The 19,427-nt window shown below is 42.0% G+C and overlaps 3 protein-coding genes and 1 long non-coding RNA gene across 4 annotated transcripts; 1 reads left to right on the top strand and 3 right to left on the bottom strand.

Annotated features, from left to right (window-relative positions):
- Nucleotides 1-389: 389 nt before the first annotated feature.
- On the bottom strand, nt 390-1,846 carry LOC124252999 (tubulin alpha-1A chain-like). Its single transcript, XM_046686713.1, has 2 exons — nt 1,629-1,846; nt 390-1,519 (listed from the first exon to the last, which is right to left on the bottom strand). The coding sequence occupies exons 1-2, from the start codon at nt 1,807-1,809 to the stop codon at nt 390-392; spliced, it is 1,311 nt and encodes a 436-aa protein (XP_046542669.1). The 5' UTR covers nt 1,810-1,846.
- A 5,259-nt stretch (nt 1,847-7,105) lies between these two features.
- Nucleotides 7,106-9,302, bottom strand: LOC124252988 (tubulin alpha-1A chain-like). Its single transcript, XM_046686703.1, has 3 exons — nt 9,165-9,302; nt 8,383-8,605; nt 7,106-8,271 (listed from the first exon to the last, which is right to left on the bottom strand). The coding sequence occupies exons 1-3, from the start codon at nt 9,165-9,167 to the stop codon at nt 7,142-7,144; spliced, it is 1,356 nt and encodes a 451-aa protein (XP_046542659.1). The 5' UTR covers nt 9,168-9,302; the 3' UTR covers nt 7,106-7,141.
- An 852-nt stretch (nt 9,303-10,154) lies between these two features.
- On the top strand, nt 10,155-14,514 carry LOC124252996 (NADH dehydrogenase [ubiquinone] 1 alpha subcomplex assembly factor 3-like). The gene is made up of 5 exons (XM_046686710.1): nt 10,155-10,324; nt 10,895-11,087; nt 12,063-12,129; nt 13,296-13,396; nt 13,946-14,514. Exons 1-5 carry the CDS (start codon nt 10,269-10,271, stop codon nt 14,204-14,206), a joined length of 678 nt encoding a protein of 225 aa, XP_046542666.1. The 5' UTR covers nt 10,155-10,268; the 3' UTR covers nt 14,207-14,514.
- Nucleotides 14,515-14,914: 400 nt separating this feature from the next.
- On the bottom strand, nt 14,915-19,426 carry LOC124253002. The gene is made up of 2 exons (XR_006892075.1): nt 19,376-19,426; nt 14,915-19,167 (listed from the first exon to the last, which is right to left on the bottom strand). It is a non-coding gene; the product is annotated as an uncharacterized LOC124253002 (long non-coding RNA).
- Nucleotide 19,427: the final 1 nt, after the last annotated feature.

Here is a 19,427-nt window from a genome sequence, read left to right on the forward strand (position 1 = left end):
CAAGGCTCCCAGTAACATACGTTACTATATCCCATCAGTTGTAACTACAGGAAGAACACAGAAACTTTCGTCTTTCGTATCATTTCATTTCATATCAACTGTCTTTAAGTTGGGGACAATGAAATAGACTTCAAATAGTATATTATTTTTTCACGATATTGTCTTCCCATAATAACGAAAGCAACGGACAAACATCGTTTTCCGCTATTGTTTATTCTTTCATTCCTCCAAAGGGAATATTTGAGAGTCAGGTATGGGTATCACTAATACTCCTCTCCTCTGATCTTCCCATGTTCATGATTGCAAATCAAACAGAAGAGGAAACATTTTGAGCATTTTTTATTCGGTCGTGCCATTCAGGCAACATTTGAGTGTCATTTGTGGTAGCACTAATATTCCTCGCCCTCTTCCTCTCCCTCGCCCTCAACAGAGTCGACTCCAACCTCCTCGTAGTCCTTCTCCAGGGCTGCCAAGTCCTCACGGGCCTCGGAGAACTCGCCTTCCTCCATACCCTCACCCACGTACCAGTGGACGAATGCACGTTTGGCGTACATCAGATCGAACTTGTGGTCAAGACGAGCCCAGGCCTCAGCGATGGCCGTGGTGTTACTCAGCATACAGACAGCTCTCTGGACCTTGGCCAAGTCTCCCCCGGGGACAACAGTGGGTGGCTGGTAGTTGATGCCAACCTTGAAGCCTGTGGGACACCAGTCGACGAACTGGATGGTTCTCTTGGTCTTGATGGTGGCGATGGCGGCGTTGACGTCCTTAGGGACGACATCACCACGGTACAACATGCAACAGGCCATGTATTTGCCGTGACGGGGATCACATTTGACCATCTGGTTGGCGGGCTCGAAGCAGGCATTAGTGATCTCAGCCACAGACAACTGCTCATGGTAGGCCTTCTCGGCGGAAATGACAGGGGCGTAGGTAGCCAGAGGGAAGTGGATACGTGGGTAGGGCACCAGGTTGGTCTGGAACTCCGTCAGATCCACGTTCAGGGCACCATCGAATCGGAGAGAGGCAGTGATGGAGCTGACAATCTGCCCAATCAGACGATTGAGATTGGTGTAGGTTGGACGTTCGATGTCGAGGTTACGTCTGCAGATGTCGTAGATGGCCTCGTTGTCGACCATGAAGGCACAGTCGGAGTGTTCCAGGGTGGTGTGGGTGGTCAGGATGGAGTTGTAGGGCTCCACGACAGCAGTGGAGATCTGTGGAGCGGGATAGACAGCGAACTCTAGCTTGGACTTCTTGCCGTAGTCCACAGACAGTCTCTCCATCAAGAGAGACGTGAAGCCGGAGCCAGTGCCACCACCGAAGCTGTGGAAGATGAGGAAGCCCTGGAGTCCAGTGCACTGGTCAGCCAGTTTCCTTGTGCGGTCAAGAACGAGGTCGACGATTTCTTTGCCGACGGTGTAGTGGCCACGGGCGTAGTTGTTGGCGGCGTCCTCCTTGCCGGTGATGAGCTGTTCTGGGTGGAACAGTTGTCGGTAGGTGCCGGTACGAACCTCATCTGAAAGGAAAATTAGATTTAGATTTAGATAAATTTTTTAGATTATTTGGGCTGATGATCTTTTTTAGAAAATTGTTCATTGGCATATGAAAATATTCAATAAACTCACCGACAACAGTTGGTTCAAGGTCAACAAAGATGGCCCTTGGAACGTGCTTTCCAGCACCAGTCTCGCTGAAGAAGGTGTTGAAGGAGTCGTCCCCACCCCCGATGGTCTTGTCTGAGGGCATCTGACCATCAGGCTGAATGCCGTGCTCCAGACAGTACAACTCCCAGCATGCATTGCCCATCTGGACTCCGGCCTGGCCGACATGGATGGAGATACATTCCCTCTGAAGTCAAGAAATGAAATATGGAATATCATGTTTGGGCTCTTATAACACTTACAATTACTTGCTTTCTGGTAAATCGTTATAAACGTTTAGTAATGTAAATGAAGAGCAATATTTATTTGCCGATAATGTTTAATAAGTAAATTAATATATACAAGTCTTGCTTGTCTGATATGTATTTCCAGAGTGTGTCAGTGGTTTCTGTTGTCAAGTTTTCCAGCTCAAGAGTGTGAAGTTGTGTTAAGTTGCAAACCAGTGTCTCGCCTACTTTCAACAAAAATCCGATTTACATAAACGTGACCAGTTTAGCAATTTCTTATTCGCATTGTTGAGATATTGCTCAGGAAGATCAGTAAGGTTTACACGCTTCAAACACTGTTGCAACAGTTACACAGAGGATTGTACGGGTATTATCAAGAGTGGAATCCAAGCCTGGTCAACAGCATGGCAAGCAACTGGCTGGACTACACCAGATCCACGCCACATGAAGAAGCCGTTCTACATATTCTTGAACACAATGTAGGTACACAGCGGCATATAATAACTCATGTTTCGTTTTCATTCGACATACTGAAATGCACGTGCTACACATGTACCTAGGGCTCAAGGGGCGGTGGGGTAGCCTAGTGGTTAAAGCAGTCGCTCGTGGCGCGGAGTACATCGGTTCTATTCCCCACGGTGTACAATATTTGAGAAGCCCATTTCTGGTCATCCGTCGTGATATTGCTGGTTTACAGCTAAAAGTGGCGTAAAACCATATTCACTCACTCACTCACTCACTCACCTCATGTAGTATGAACATACGGATTTGAATGGTGTGCTAAATGTTGGCACTGTAGTGTATATAATGATTATTACGCGTTACAGGATGCAGAATACATCATTCATCATACATCCAGTCTGAAGAAGGACATTTCACCAACCGGGCAGGAAGGTCACGCCTTTTACAATAGGGCATAATTTAGATATTATTTCACTGGCAAACCTAAAATATTCTTAATGAAAGGTTTTGAAATGTCAATATTTGAAGTGTTTGGCATAGACATTAAGTCGATACGTGAAGCGTCATTCACAAGTATACACAACTGTATTACATACCATGGTTGTTGTAGGTAGATGTGGACCTCACGTGGACTGCAAGTTGTCTGGGGTGAGAAAGTCTGATGTTGAGAGCAGGTGCCCGGACACTTATATACAGCTTGACAGCCGGTTGTCGAGAAAGTTGATCCGTAACAACCGTTGCTAAGCTCATAAGCCGTCGTCCGACCTAATTAGTACTTGTTTGAGTCAGTTTCAGTCTGCCGTGAAGGATGCCTGTACTGTCCGAGGTATAAAGTAGGTGTTCACGGAAGAGCTAAAGGGTAATTACTTGCCCAATAATTACACTTAATTCTGCCATCAAATCAGGCCCCTGCGGATATGATACTGTAGTATATCTAATATGTGATGTGTTTGATACGGAATACGAGGCCGTTATTTCTATGAAGAATGAATGATCTGTATTTCCTCCATTGGTTACTGAGAGTACAATAATTACAAATATTACATATATGTTAACATTATTGTAAAACAATGGCTATTGAAAGAAATTAATACATCATTAGATGTGCTGGGTGAGATACAGCCATCCCGTGTTTCCCCGGGACATTATTTACACACTGAATATATACTCATGCCAATAATAGTTGTCTCTCTCACACACACACACACACACACACACACACACACACACACACACACACACACACACACACACACACACACACCTCCTCTTCCCTCCCCTCCCCCCAACACCCCAACACACCCCAAACCCCACACCCCCTCTCCAATAAAAAAATTTGAAGGGGGTGACAACCATTATTGGCATGAGTATATATTCTACAGGTACTATAGGTTCCAGGAACTGATTTGTCTGAAGACGATGTTCATGAAGGTCGTCCATGTTGTACGGTCCGTGCATTCTAGGATGTGTGTAATGCCACCAAGTAGTGTCACCAAGTAGTTCATTCTCCACACAATCTTCCAGAAGCAACCATCCATGGACTGTAATTATGTAATGCCATTCTGAAGCTTCACAAACCGCAAATGACTACAATTTTTCGTATCCTGCGAGATGGCTTGCAGACAAGATTGTCGTAATGTTTCGGCACACTCAGCTAAAAAACCTCGTCGGCGGACATGATAGGTAGGTACAGGTGATGTGTTTGAAACGAAATATAAGGTCATTATCTCTTTATCATGTAATGCCATCCTGAATTAGATACAATTTTTCAAAAAAGTGTTCGTATCCTGCCAAACGGCTTGCAGACAATATTGTCGTTATGTTTCGCAGGCACATTGAAAGGTCCTCTAGTCGTATTGGGAAGGTTTGGCGGTTGAAAAGAAGGGACCCCACACGTTAAATTTCGGACTGTACTTTGGGCACTGATACAAAGGTTTTTCAGTTTGATTGGTCCAGAATTTCAGTGTATTAGGAAACAGCCACACAGAACTTTCATCTGAGAAAATCACATTGTCCCAGTTAACATTTCTATGCTGTAAGCACCAGTTCAACCTTCGCTCCATTTGTTCAGGTTTCATGATCGGTGATGGAATTCCTGGACTTTTCTGCCAACCCATTGCATGCAGCTCAGTTCTAATTGTCTCCTTACAGACAGCCACAGTTCCTCTATCAATCATATCCAGCCTTAAGTTTTCTAAACTCCTTCGTTTGTTTTTAGAAAAAAGAATACCAAGCCGCCTCCTGTCACCGACAGTCAATTTTCTGGGCCTACCTGCGCCTCCCTGGTGCTCAATGCCATATCCATTTGCAATATGGATAAACAGTGGACAAAGGGATGCCTGTTCTACTTGAAATCACTTTAGCTGATCTGATGTCCTTGATATAATACTCTAAAATCAACTTCATCTTCTCTAAATCATCTATACTGAGGATCACTGAAAATGTCGTCTGCTAGCAAGTAAACAAAGGGGGATAACTCTTCACAAACTAATGAAAAAGGGTTAACGGAGTTGTCTCTCTTGAATGAAACCAAGCACTTGATAGCTGGTCAAGGTTGTTTATACTAGAAATCCAATTAAACATATTCCTAAAATTCGCAATAATTTCTGGTTATACAAAACAGTGCTAGCCCACTAATACACCACGCCACATTTTAGCATGAATACCCAACTCAAACCCAGCATACTGACTTCGAGCCGACCAGTCCTTGATGTAGTTCCCTTATGCCGAGTGCCAGCCAGGGTAACAACAAGTACTATCTTTTACCGCCGCGGCTCGGGATCGAACCTCGACCCCAACCTTCTGAGTCACACAAGACCACGGAGGCAGCCCAATGTCAGTCGTCATATGGCTAATCTACCCTGTGTGTAGCTCTTGTGTAGCCCATAATATACCGTACATTGTATGTAATTTGTACATTATTTTCAACCAACTTGGGTAGTAAAACAAATGAAGAATAAACATATATCAACTGCATGAATTATCACGATAACCTTATGTATTTTATGTCTTCGAGCAGTGTAACACCCTACAAACATATAAAATGTATCATTTACGATTTAATGGATATGGTGAGGGTGGGGTGGGGTAGATACTGAGGGAGCTGGACATTCCCACGGACAATTGTATTCCTTTAAAGCTTTGACTTTCTCACTATTCTCGATGTTGAGAAATTATTACCCAGTTAGAGCCCTGGGATTAGCGCTGAAATAGAGACCTAAACTGTCAAATCACTCAGTGCCAACTCATGATCGATGGATATTCAATAATTTGAAGTCAAAGATGGAGTCGAATAAATTTCAGCATCAATAAGCAATATGTTCCAGAAACTTACCATGAAGAAAGTTCTCGAACGATGAAGCTTTACATTTTCAAACAACCAGTGGTGGATGACAATATTTTCCAAAACAAACCTGACTACTCTTCATGCTGAAGAGTCTTTCATCCACGAAACCTGACGAATTAACGACCCAGAGTAAGGTCCACAACCCCTAGTCAATATCGATATGTCACCAGCCATACTTCACGAAGCTAACAATAACAGTTGAAGAGTCCAATGGTTAGTTTTAGAACGATAATAATTTCATGGATGTGTGTTTGATGCGATTGAGGAAGATACGTGCCTATATAGTAGTGAAGTCTCTACAAGGCAAGTTTGACATTAATGAGCACGTTACATCGTGTTTTTTGTATACTGTTATACTTGACTCCAGATACAGCAGTGAGTGAGTCCTCATCTACGTTGCTTATCGCCATATTCCAGCCACAGCACGTCGGGGTACACTGGAAACGGGCTTCACAGGGGCCTTTGTTATGGCGAGTAAACGCTTTTACCAAAACGTTTCCCTACTGACTCCAGATGTATTGACAGTGTCTCTGATTAGATAATGCAAGTTTAGTATGGAAAGAAGATTCTAACAGCTAAAGCTTTTCGGTGAAGGTTAAATCCCAGTAACGGAGGTGACAAGAGCTGCGTGACGCCACAACCACCAATCTGTGTATAGTGGTTTATGTACGCTTCTTTTGTTAAGTGGAGTTTTAATGGCGGGGAAAATATGGGTAATATGTTCGTAGTAGCTGTCATTGGCGGCAATTGATTGAAACTTTTAGTAACAAACACCAATTAGATCCCGTCGCGGGCAGATCGGGACAGCAGTACAGCAGCGAATAGAGCTTTGAACATTTTAAGGTTGGTTTTGTGCTGGAATGAGATTGATCTGCCCTTTTTGTTCAAATGAACATGGATACCCATGAAGGCCCGGATTAGAATAGGTCTCACTCGTGAAAGAACGTGTTAGAATTGGTCTTCGGCAACCCGTGCTTGTCGTAAAAGGCGACTAACGGGATCGGAAGGCCAGGTTCGCTGACACAACAGATCCATCAAGGCTCCCAGTAACATACGTTACTATATCCCATCAGTTGTAACTAGTGGTTGCAACGCGTATTAGAAGAAGAACACAGAAACTTTCGTCTTTCGTATCGTTTCATTTCATATCAACTGTCTTTAAGTTGGGGACAATGAAATAGACTTCAAATAGTATATTATTTTTTCACGATATTGTCTTCCCATAATAACAAAGCAACGGACAAACATCGTTTTCCGCTATTGTTTATTCTTTCATTCCTCCAAGGTATTATTTGAGAGTCAGGTATGGGTATCACTAATACTCCCCTCCTCTGATCTTCCCATGTTCATGATCGCAAATCAAACAGAAGAGGAAACATTTTAAGCATTTTTTTATTCGGTCGTGCCATTCAGGCAATATTTGAGTGTCATTTGTGGTAGCACTAATATTCCTCTCCCTCTTCCTCTCCCTCGCCCTCAACAGAGTCGACTCCAACCTCCTCGTAGTCCTTCTCCAGGGCTGCCAAGTCCTCACGGGCCTCGGAGAACTCTCCCTCCTCCATACCCTCACCCACGTACCAGTGGACAAAGGCACGCTTGGCATACATCAGATCGAACTTGTGGTCAAGACGAGCCCAGGCCTCGGCGATGGCCGTGGTGTTGCTCAACATACAGACAGCTCTCTGGACCTTGGCCAGGTCACCACCGGGGACAACAGTGGGTGGCTGGTAGTTGATGCCCACCTTGAAGCCTGTGGGACACCAGTCGACGAACTGGATGGTTCTCTTGGTCTTGATAGTTGCGATGGCGGCGTTGACGTCCTTAGGGACGACATCACCACGGTACAACATGCAACAGGCCATGTATTTGCCATGACGGGGATCACATTTGACCATCTGGTTGGCGGGCTCGAAGCAGGCATTAGTGATCTCAGCCACAGACAACTGCTCATGGTAGGCCTTCTCGGCGGAAATGACAGGGGCGTAGGTAGCCAGAGGGAAGTGGATACGTGGGTAGGGCACCAGGTTGGTCTGGAACTCCGTCAGATCCACGTTCAGGGCACCATCGAATCGGAGAGAGGCAGTGATGGAGCTGACAATCTGCCCAATCAGTCGGTTGAGGTTGGTGTAGGTTGGACGTTCGATGTCGAGGTTACGTCTGCAGATGTCGTAGATGGCCTCGTTGTCGACCATGAAGGCACAGTCGGAGTGTTCCAGGGTGGTGTGGGTGGTCAGGATGGAGTTGTAGGGTTCGACGACAGCAGTGGAGATCTGGGGAGCGGGATAGACAGCAAACTCTAGCTTGGACTTCTTGCCGTAGTCCACAGACAGTCTCTCCATCAAGAGAGAGGTGAAGCCGGAGCCAGTGCCGCCACCGAAGCTGTGGAAGATGAGGAAGCCCTGGAGTCCAGTGCATTGGTCAGCCAGCTTCCTTGTGCGGTCAAGGACGAGGTCGACGATTTCCTTGCCGACGGTGTAGTGGTCACGGGCGTAGTTGTTGGCGGCGTCCTCCTTGCCGGTGATGAGCTGTTCTGGGTGGAACAGTTGTCGGTAGGTGCCGGTACGGACCTCATCTGGAAACACATAATAATTACATTAAGAAAGGAAAATGATATTGAGCAAATACCGATTTTTCGGACTTGCTTTTGACTCAAGATTGGTAGATAAACATTCAATAGACTCACCGACAACTGTTGGCTCAAGGTCAATAAAGATGGCCCTTGGAACGTGCTTCCCAGCACCAGTCTCACTGAAGAAGGTGTTGAAGGAGTCGTCCCCACCACCAATGGTCTTGTCTGAGGGCATCTGACCATCGGGCTGGATGCCGTGCTCCAGACAGTACAACTCCCAGCATGCATTGCCCATCTGGACTCCGGCCTGGCCGACGTGGATGGAGATACATTCCCTCTGAAGTCAATAAGAAAGCAGTGAAATATCATCTCAAAAAGCTAAGTACAGCATATGTGACGCCATTATTATTATTAATAGTATGGTTCCTTTCTTCATACTGATACAAGTGGGTACAAGGGGAATATTATAATCAGTACACTTTTTATTCTGTATTGATCAGCCATGAGTGTTGAAACTGTGCAAACGCGCACCAGGTAAATGTAAGTTAAGATGATTTTTTAGTATATTCAAACTGGTTTCTTTCCAAATGTAGATTATTTTACAACCTGATATCAGGTGAAATGATTGTGTCTCAGATATTGGCAAATTGAGATCATTCAAGTGAATGCAAACTTTTGTCAAAGTACCCCTTGAAATGAATAAAATCATCGCTATAAAAAGTATTCATAGCGTCTGTAGTTATGGTGGTATGCCATGGTAGGCGTTCACGGCATCTCCTACTTGGATCTAAATTACAAGATACACGTATTCAATTACTACAGCACTACATCGAATCGAATCGAATCGTGAAAAAGAAAGATTTGGTGAAAACTAGAAAGTGTAGTTCTCATCTCACCATGGTTGGTTGGACTGCGGGTTGGAGAGGAACTCAGTCGGTCTACAAGTTGATTGAGGTATGGTGCACCTTGCCGTTGCCCGCTCCCGTTTATACTATTGCGTGTTGTCAGGGACGCAGCTATGGGAACCGGTTGCTGGGTTGACATCACGGCAGGTTCAGTAAAACTGTTAATTGTCAAGGTCTTACAAAGAGGGTGATACGGCTTAATTACTTCATGACACAGATCCTCGTAATGTTAACACATGGTGTTAATTCGTTTGCTTCAGCAAGTGTTCTCATAGTTGCGTGGCCTTTTTTCCAAAAGTATGCGATTTTGTAATGTTTCCCTTTAAAAACACATCACTAAAATGTTATGTGTATAACCACACGTGCCTGTGTGTGTTTGTCTCTGTGCGTGCGTGTGCGTGTATGTGCGCTTCGTGCGTGTGTGTGCGTTTTTATGTGAGAGAGCGTGCACGTGTGTTTGTGTGCATGCGAGTGTGTCGGTTTGCATGCGTACGTGCGTGTGCGTGCGTGCGTGAGTCCGTGCGTGCTCATTAACCCGCCCTACAGTAGATGTAAATCCAGATTTCCACAGGTTGAAACTCTAATCTCACTTGGGCTTGTCTTTATCAAAATCATTTGCAGTAGTATCTTCCATTAATACTTTGGGTGATTTGGGAATGATAGTGTATATGTTCTGTGGAGCATTCTTAAATATTATTATGATTATTTAGACTAGTCAAGTAGTTTTATAAACTATCAATCATCACACTATGACGTACGTTTGCTATTTAACTCAGCAATATTCCACATTTATGTATAGACGGTGGTATTTAAACAGTATATGATATGCTACATAACGAAAAGTGAGTAATGTGTGCATCAATTTGCTATATAAACAATTTTATATATTATTGTTGTAAAACAGTCATTGTGGTATAACTGCCTCAACATAATAAAAACTTATGACGAAAGAAAGCTCGCGCCGTATGCAACCAAGGGAGGTAACTCTAGTTACAGTCGTTTGACTTTCACATTGGAATGGATCGCAGGGTGCACTGAGAATGATGATAAAATCGGTTACTACTTTGCAACGTGGAATACAAAACTAACTCCGTGATGCTTTTAAGGAATATTTCTCGTTGTTTACTTCAAAGACTGCGCCCACAGCATAGGTAAATTTATAGTAGAGAGTGTCACCTGTTTTCGTGATACTAGGTAACGACACCAGATACCTTCATCAATGTGCCTAACATTGCTATATGTATCTATGTACGGCACTGTCTGTGTGTCAGTATATTTTAGGCCCTCTGTGATCAAAAGGACACAGACTCTATGGTATCTCCGGGAATGAATATAAATTCTTCATCTGATAAGGATTAATTTTTTAAAACATGTTTCTTTATTTGTATCTGAAGATACTGAAAGACATATCCAACTTCTGAAAATGCCACTCAAAGGATTTTTTCCTCATCGTTAAAAGTTAGGGGGATACGGGCGGAAGTCTTACGTCCTGAGCCTGAGTGGGATAGACATGTTGAACTGCAGCATGGTATCTCATGTGCACAAGATATTCACATAATCATCATTACTTGATGACATAGATTTAACTGCTGTATATATGTCCGACAGTGTCATTTGAGACGCAGACAAATCTGAATCATCTTCCCTGTGACAGAGCACAATCCTGGTACAAATGTCAGTTTCCCTAATGAAGATATTGACTGAAATCTTACATGTTTCAGTGTGACGCCTGTTCGACATCACAACATCGATGGAAACGTCACAGCTACAGCGACCACGGTCACCATCCTCGGCAAGGAAGATGACACTGTGACCTTTATAGATGCCTACAGTTCGGTTGGATTCAAGCTCAACAATGGTTTCCGGATATTTGGCCCGTGTGCTGTGTTTCCACGATCAGTTCTTCACTGGAATGTACGTTTCACAGTGCACAAATACAATAAGTATTGAAGGAGTAGTGAACATCTAAGATGTCAGTTTGACATGAAATAGATACTTGTAACTTCAACACCTTGGTGTCAAGTACAAGTCCCTCATTAAGATCTGGCCATATGAGTTGACTAACAGAATCAGCTGATCTGACTCACTGGCTTGATTAATGCATGTCATCATATCCATGCTGGGTAGATAAGTGCTCATGATGTCAATCACTGGATTGTCTTGTCACGACTGGTCATATAGCTGGAATATTGCTGAGTTGGGCGTTTACCACAACTAAGCTATTCTCAACAAGTGGCAAGATTACTTAACTCAACATTACTCAGTACCAATGATGTATTCACCCTCTAATTTAAGTCTCCAGTCCATTACGATATGGACCCATGTGTGTCATAGCTTTGTTTGGGAAGTGTTACCCGTAACACTGCATAATATACTACTGATACACAGTGATACAAACCTTGTTAATGGAGAAAATATGTAGACATGGTAAATATGTGTATTCCGTGGGTTTTATGAAAATGAAATATTTATTTCAATTTTCCTGTGAGAATTTGACTGTAAACATTCTACAGAAAGATAGTAAGTAAATGGGGCTGGGATGTTTAGTCTAACAACATGGTGATATGTTACTGAAAATAATCAAGGACTTAATTCATTAACCTGGTGATTAGCTCATCTTGAAACCCAGACTCCAGCACTGACAGGGTTTCTATCTATACAGACAAGAGTTATGTCCCTTAGATCATGAATCTGTGTTTGTTGCATAGCATGACACAGCTGAATACAGGCATTACCTGAAATAGTCCCAACCCTTATTGTTGAGAGTGACTGAATGTATCAGTATGTAGATGTGATATGTGAAAGTTCTGTTTATTGTTCTGTTACTTGTTTTGAGACTTGTCCCAGTGGAGCTTGTTATACTTTAGTCACACGTTTGTTGTTATCCAGGTGAGCGGGCCGGAGGACATCAGCCAGGACTCACTTTCACTTTTCACCATCTTGGAACCGAAGATAGGTATGCAGTTTCATTGTGTAGGCAGTGTCAGTATCGAGTGAGTGTCATTAAGTATGCTGTGTCAGTGTGTGGACGGTAACAGTGTGAATACAGTGTCATTAAGTATGCTGTGTCAGTGTGTGGACGGTATCAGTGTGAATACAGTGTCATTAAGTATGCTGTGTAAGTGTGTGGACGGTATCAGTGTGAATACAGTGTCATTAAGTATGCTGTGTCAGTGTGTGGACGGTATCAGTGTGAATGCAGTGTCATTAAGCATGCTATGTGTGGACAGTGTGAATACAGTGCAGTGTCATTGTGGAAGTATGCTGTGTCATTAAGTATGCAGTGTGTGGACAGTATCAGTGTGAATACAGTGTCATTAAGTATGCTGTGTCAGTGTGTGGATGGTATCAGTGTGAATACAGTGTCATTAAGTATGTGTGTAAGTAAGTATGCTGTGTGTCATTAAGTATGCTGTGTCAGTGTGTGGATGGTATCAGTGTGAATAGTGTCATTAAGTATGCTGTGTCAGTGTGTGGATGGTATCAGTGTGAATACAGTGTCATTAAGTATGCTGTGTAAGTGTGTGGATCAGTGTGAATACAGTGTCATTAAGTATGCTGTGTCAGTGTGTGGATCAGTGTGAATACAGTGTCATTAAGTATGCTGTGTAAGTGTGTGGATCAGTGTGAATACAGTGTCATTAAGTATGCTGTGTCAGTGTGTGGATGGTATCAGTGTGAATACAGTGTCATTAAGTATGCTGTGTAAGTGTGTGGACGGTATCAGTGTGAATACAGTGTCATTAAGTATGCTGTGTCAGTGTGTGAATGGTATCAGTGTGAATACAGTGTCATTAAGTAACCAGTGTCAGTATCGAGTGTCATTAAGTATGCTGTGTCAGTGTGTGGATGGTATCAGTGTGAAAACATTGTCATTAAGTATGCTGTGTCAGTGTGTGGATGGTATCAGTGTGAATACAGTGTCATTAAGTAACCAGTGTCAGTATGGTGCGTGTCACTGTGTAGACACTGTCTCAACTTTTTGTTTCAGTGTATACACAGTGTCAGTGTGTAGGTAGTTTGTTTCAGTATATAAACAGTGTCAGTGTACAATAAACATCCGTCAGTGTTTCATTCACACCAAGTGGACTGTGACCGATCCACTCACCCTTGACCTTTCAGACATCCTGGTTCTTGGTATCGGGGACAAAGGAGCAAAGTATGACACCAGTATCATCAAGTATCTCCGCAGCAACAAGATCAACGTGGAAGTCCTACCCACGGTCAGTCAATCAGAGTGGTGGCGTGTTGTAGCTGATGTGGAGTAGAAACTGAAAAACTGGTTAAACTTATTCCCCTCTAGACCTCTGTGTTTTGGGGATACAGTGTCTGTCAGGAGAGAGGATTGTAAGAGGTTTGATCAATGTGTCATACAGATGGTTCTTGCAGTGACCCTAGCCTACACTGGCATCTTCCCATTATGACTACTCCCATTTGTCAACTCATGAACATAAACATATAATGGAGCACCCCTACATGTAATGATGTACTGTACCTGTATAGAGCCTGATGCTCAGCATTGGGAGGAGAAAACAGACACTGGTCAACTTGGAGTCAGTATACTGTGTCTGATCGATATATCCTTTAAACTCATTCAGGCACAAATGCACTCACATGCAGACACTCTGAGAGAGAAGGGTCATTTGCCGGTTTCCTGTGTATAAGTGAGTGAGTGAGTTAAGATTTAAAGTCACATCGGCAATATTTCAGCCATATCGTGACTCCTGTGTATAAGTAAATACAATAGTTTTGTGTATCATATATCATTTCAGGACCAGGCGTGTTCGACCTTCAATTTCCTCAACTCTGAGCGGCGGTATGTGGCTGGTGCTTTGATTCCCCCGACATACGTTCACATCCAGCACGACGAGGATGCACAGGTCCGCACACAGCTGGAAAGGCGGGGTCTGTACGATATGGAGTTCAACCGGACCCCTGACACACCAGGGGAGTTTGAGGAGGAGGTCAAGGACATCAAACAGAGAATGTCCAAATACATCTCCAGAGAGGATGACCCTTCCAAGAGAAAGTAACTCTTGTGGTGAACGGATTTTACTCAGGAACATTTACAAGCTGTGAAAAAGGACAGTTATTGTTGTTCTTCATCCTTGGCATCAGGTTTGTCCCTGGTTGAAGAACAGACTCCAAGGCAAATATAGATATAGATGCTGATGTTCTATGCAGCATTACTGTGTTTGCCAATTAATTTCTGATGTTGATGGAAGGCAATGTTTTGTTTCTTGGCAAGACAAATGGTAAATCCCATGGACTCACTGAAGTTATTTGTACTAGAAGTGTTAGATAGTAGAGAAATAAAGCAAGGATAAGTCTTTATATTGAACACTATTGGTTTACTGGTCTTTTGTTTTGAACATTTCAAAGGGTTACACTTGTTATTCATGTATGTCAAGTGTGTGAATATTTGTGGCATGTCAACTGGTCAAGTAAATTTACAGTCACACAGCCTTGTGACCTGGAGTTAGATCTAGTCCACATTATACTGACTGACTGAGTTTGGTTTTACGCCGCTTTTAGCAATATTCCAGCAACATCACGGCGGGGGACACCAGAAATGGGCTTCACACATTGTACCCATGTGGGGATTCGAACCCGGATCTTCGGCGGGACGAGCCAACGCTTTAACCATTAGGCTACCCCACCGCCCCTCCACATTATAAACAGTGAAAATACTGTAAACTGTCCCACATCCATTGTCCAAGAAAAAAACAACCGTGACAAAATTCACATAATTCATTTATTATTGCCTCACGTTTCTATGTATATCAAACAATACACAAAACAAGCCTACTGTGTGTATATAATTTACAAGAGACACTTTTAATTGAGAACTAATCACTTACATTAATAAATGTAATAACAAGATGTATAAAGCATAGATTGTATGAACACTGACTGCACAGGACAATTGTTCCAACTCACAGTGTACCAGCCATGCAGACACCTGGACACATGAGACTGCGCTACACGCAGAAACATAAACACAGCTTCTCACATTACCACCAAAAACCTTTGAAAATTCTAATACCAATTTCAACAAAATCAGCACTACCCTACTAATACATTGGAAGAGTCCATCATGGACTGAGGGTAATCAGGTATATGATCCATATTTAGCACCACCAATGAAATATAATTTCAGCCATCAAAATCAGTTCCATAATTTTCATACCTGTTATCCACAGAACCTTCAGAAAAGTAGCAAGTTTTCAATTCTACACAATAGTGAAGCACCATGGTCAGATGGAAACTTAAAATAAATGGATTTCTATTTCTGAATCATGTTTCAGCACCATCAAACTGCTGGATTACATAATGCTCTGAAGTCTATCAGACAAAATGTCAGCAATGTGATGGCATTTCCCTAATAACTAAATCAAATCAGTTTAAAACATTTTTTCCGTTTTTCATAAAAATGTTGCAAATATTTTCCTTCACCATTACTATGTCACATTGACTTATCTCACTAATTTGGTCATATGGTTGCAAAAGCTAATGGTAACCAGATTTTGATTCATTAACAGAATATTATTCTTCCTCTATGTCCAACATGTTAGCCATTCATGAACAAAAGTACACTTACATCACTAACCTGAACATCGCTTTGATTTGTTCAAGAAACAAATTTTGCAAATATCCTACTGCAGTCCAATGTCAGAAACCAGGGGAGGTAATCCATCTACTGCATCGCAGGTGCCCAATGCGTGCAAGATGATGAAGGTGAATATTAATCAATACAAAGGTAATTGGTGTATGATGAAGTATGAATTCATATAAAAATATATGTGCAAGAGTTTAAATGTTCATTTAGAATATCAGAACTAGGCAAATTACTCCTTCGCAAAGTAACTATGTGAAAATACATCCTTTTGTTAAGGCGGCCATTTCTCTCTAGGTTTACAACATGGTACAGAAGTTTTACAAAGGATGGATGGTAAAGCTAAGCAGTAATACACTTATGACATCTTATTAAAATTTCACAACAACAAAACTGCCACAAAGTTGTTCCTAAGAAAGATCCAGTATTTCCTGCAAGCCATTTAACTAAATTTTACCCCTTTGTCCAAGATTAGTTTCACCTTTTCCCAATATTAAGGCCAAGTGTTGTTTATGTGTATCGAAAATTATCAGGGATGTCCTCTATTGTGGTTACCATGGCTACATGAAGGATAACGTGGTATCTTTCATCTTTGGTATGTTCCTCCTTGGAAAGATGAATGACATCCCATTAAAGAATGTGGTGTTGGTGTAGCTGTGATAGCACTCATTCAAACGCAGCCTTCCATCCATCAGCACAAATATCAGAGCATGCTACCATGCCTATTTGACAAACAAACTCAACTCATGATGTTGATGTGTACAAGTGATGGCGCTCTAATTGAGACCAGTTATCTATTATGCTTTGAATGTTGCAGTTGGTAAGGGTAGATAACTCTAGTTACATGGAGACCAAATATCAACATAGATCTTGTAAAAACAAACTGGTGAAGTTGATGGAGTTATCTCCCCTTGAGTAAGTTCAGCATGTGAAATTGCCAAGGGGGGTAATCATGAGATGACTGTATACAACGATGAATCAGACATTGAAGGATGACTTTTTCTACAATAAAAATCTTATTTACATTTGACATACATATCAGTTTGTGGATTAACATAGCGTCAATTCAAGCAAACAGGTTTAAATATATACCTGATAAAACATGTATAACTGATAAAAACACTTATTGTTGATGAAAAGAAAAGATAAAAATCTAAAACTATTCTGCTCAAAAACATATACAGGACATATATGTATATATTCATTCCCACCAGTACAAATGTTTAAAATCAACATATTTGCATTTGGTTTGTATGTATTTTACACAATTTGTTTCTACAACACAACTATAGTATTATTAAAATACAAACCAACAACATGTGTTAATATATATATATAATAATAATAATATATAAACTCATTTGAATAAGCTACATAAAATGTGACTTCTGTATGGTAGTTCTCAAGGACATGTACACAAGTAGAGATTGAAAATGAACACAATAACTTCAAAACATCATAGATGAATACTTGGTGTTTGTGAGCTTTGTTTTATATATTATAATTGTATTATGAATTTGACTTTTTTTCATATTTTATATCATCTTTTTCATAATAAAGTCATAAGTTAACAACACAAACAATATTGAACACTTACTCATCACATTATAACATTGTATGTTTTCCCCCTTGGCACCATCAAGTGGGCTGCTGGAGAAAGTTTGACACACCTGGGATCCTGTGCAAGACTTTAGACACACCCAGGATCTGGTCTGAGAAGCTTGACACGTCCAGCATCTGGACTGAGAAGCTTGACATGCGCAGGATCATGTGCAAGAAGCTTGACATGCCTATTATCCTGTGCAAGAAGCTTGACATGCCCAGGACCCTGTGCAAGAAGCTTGACATGCCTACTATCCTGTGCAAGAAGCTTGACATGCCCAGGATCCTCTGCAAGAAGCTTGACATGCCTAGGATCCTCTGCAAGAAGCTTGACATGCCTACTATCCTGTGCAAGAAGCTTGACATGTCCAGGATCCTCTGCAAGAAGCTTGACATGCCTAGGATCCTGTGCAAGAAGCTTGACATGTCCAGGATCCTGTGCAAAAAGCTTGACATGCCTAGGATCCTGTGCAAGAAGCTTGAAACAGGATCTTGTGCAAGAAGCTTGACACCCTGCAATAATCTTTAAGAAGCTTGACCCAACAGGATCCCATGTAAGAAGCTTGACCCAACAGGATCCTGTGTGAGAAGCTCGACACACCAGGATCCCATGTAAGAAGCTTGACCCAACAGGATCCTGTGTAAGAAGCTTCACCCAACAGGATCCTGTGTGAGAAGCTTTACACACCAGGATCCCATGTAAGAAGCTTGACACACCAGGATCCCAATTAAGAAGCTTGACACACCAGTTCTTAAGCACAATTTTCCACTGACTTACTGCGGTCACAAAGTTTAATTACATGAACTATTCAACCTCAATCTCAAAATGTCTACCTTCAGACTAATGCCCTCTTCCTAACAAAGATTTTAATACAGATAAGCAGTTTGATTTTCAACTAAGATCTCAATACTGTAAATGGGGTTTGAATCAACCTTTAATTCTCCAAGTTGTCAACATCATATGTTTACTGAATAAATGGTGGCCTCAAAACCAAGTGTGTACTCTGGATACATCATCGTTTAAAAATAGTCAGCAGCCAATGATAAATATCAAATTATTTTGCACTAAAAATGTATGTGACAATTAACAAACTTATTCAGTTTCAATGTTCCACAAAATGATTGCTAGTTCACTTGTGTGTCAAGCTCCTGCCGTGGTCCTCCATCCTCCTCCTCCTCCCGACTAATCCCTTCTACCACCCTTCCTCTCACTCACAAGGTTACATAATACATAGGATTTCTATATTTTCTATTATACATTCATTTACTTACACATATACCAAACCAGTAAACCTTTTCTTCATACAAAAATATCCCTGAATAAGCAGCTGATGGCAAATGTTTTGGCTAAGTACTTCTTGATTTCTTACCAAAAGTTCAGATAAGAGAAAGTTTAAGTCTTTACATCCGAGAATATGTTGTCTGCTAACACATGAAACTGTTACCATATTCGACATTTTAAGTGAACTGTTCTATTCAAAGCAAACATACTTTCCAATTTCTTAGCACAAGGGAAGTTGCAGTGATACAAAGCTTTATGATTCCTTTACAACAATGGATCCAGGAATTTCACAAGGTGATCTCGATAAAACATGCACATTCATGTATATATTATTTGGGGGCAATACATTGACATGTGACCACAAATTTTCATCCCAGACCCTCCCCCATCACAACTGTCCCAACTACAACTTATCCACAACAATCCCATCCTCAACTTATTCACCTCTCATCCCCAAACCAGTCAGTTCATCCTTTAAAAACCCACAACTTCCCCTACTATCACATCCCCGAACCATCCCATCCCTTAAAACACCCACAACTTCCCCTACTATCACATCTCCGAACCATCCCATCCCTTAAAAAGCCCACAACTTCCCCTACTATCACATCTCCGAACCATCCCATCCCTTAAAAAGCCCACAACTTCCCCTACTATCACATCTCCGAACCATCCCATCCCTTAAAAAGCCCACAACTTCACCTACTATCACATCCCCAAACCATCCCATCCCTTAAAAAGCCCACAACTTCCC

This window comes from Haliotis rubra, unplaced genomic scaffold (genome assembly GCF_003918875.1).
Source record: "Haliotis rubra isolate DU_JTF1 unplaced genomic scaffold, ASM391887v1 Scf53, whole genome shotgun sequence".
In the NCBI taxonomy this organism is placed as follows: domain Eukaryota; kingdom Metazoa; phylum Mollusca; class Gastropoda; order Lepetellida; family Haliotidae; genus Haliotis; species Haliotis rubra.

Coding starts and splice junctions, on each gene's coding strand:
- LOC124252996 (XM_046686710.1), top strand. CDS start 10,269: ATGCTTTTAAGGAATATTTCTCGTTGTTTACTTCAAAGACTGCGCCCA. Junction 10,325..10,894: donor AGACTGCGCCCACAGCATAG/GTAAATTTATAG, acceptor TACATGTTTCAG/TGTGACGCCTGTTCGACATC. Junction 11,088..12,062: donor GATCAGTTCTTCACTGGAAT/GTACGTTTCACA, acceptor GTTGTTATCCAG/GTGAGCGGGCCGGAGGACAT.
- LOC124252999 (XM_046686713.1), bottom strand. CDS start 1,809: ATGGGCAATGCATGCTGGGAGTTGTACTGTCTGGAGCACGGCATTCAG. Junction 1,520..1,628: donor CCTTGAACCAACTGTTGTCG/GTGAGTTTATTG, acceptor TTTTCCTTTCAG/ATGAGGTTCGTACCGGCACC.
- LOC124252988 (XM_046686703.1), bottom strand. Junction 8,272..8,382: donor CCTTGAGCCAACAGTTGTCG/GTGAGTCTATTG, acceptor ATGTGTTTCCAG/ATGAGGTCCGTACCGGCACC.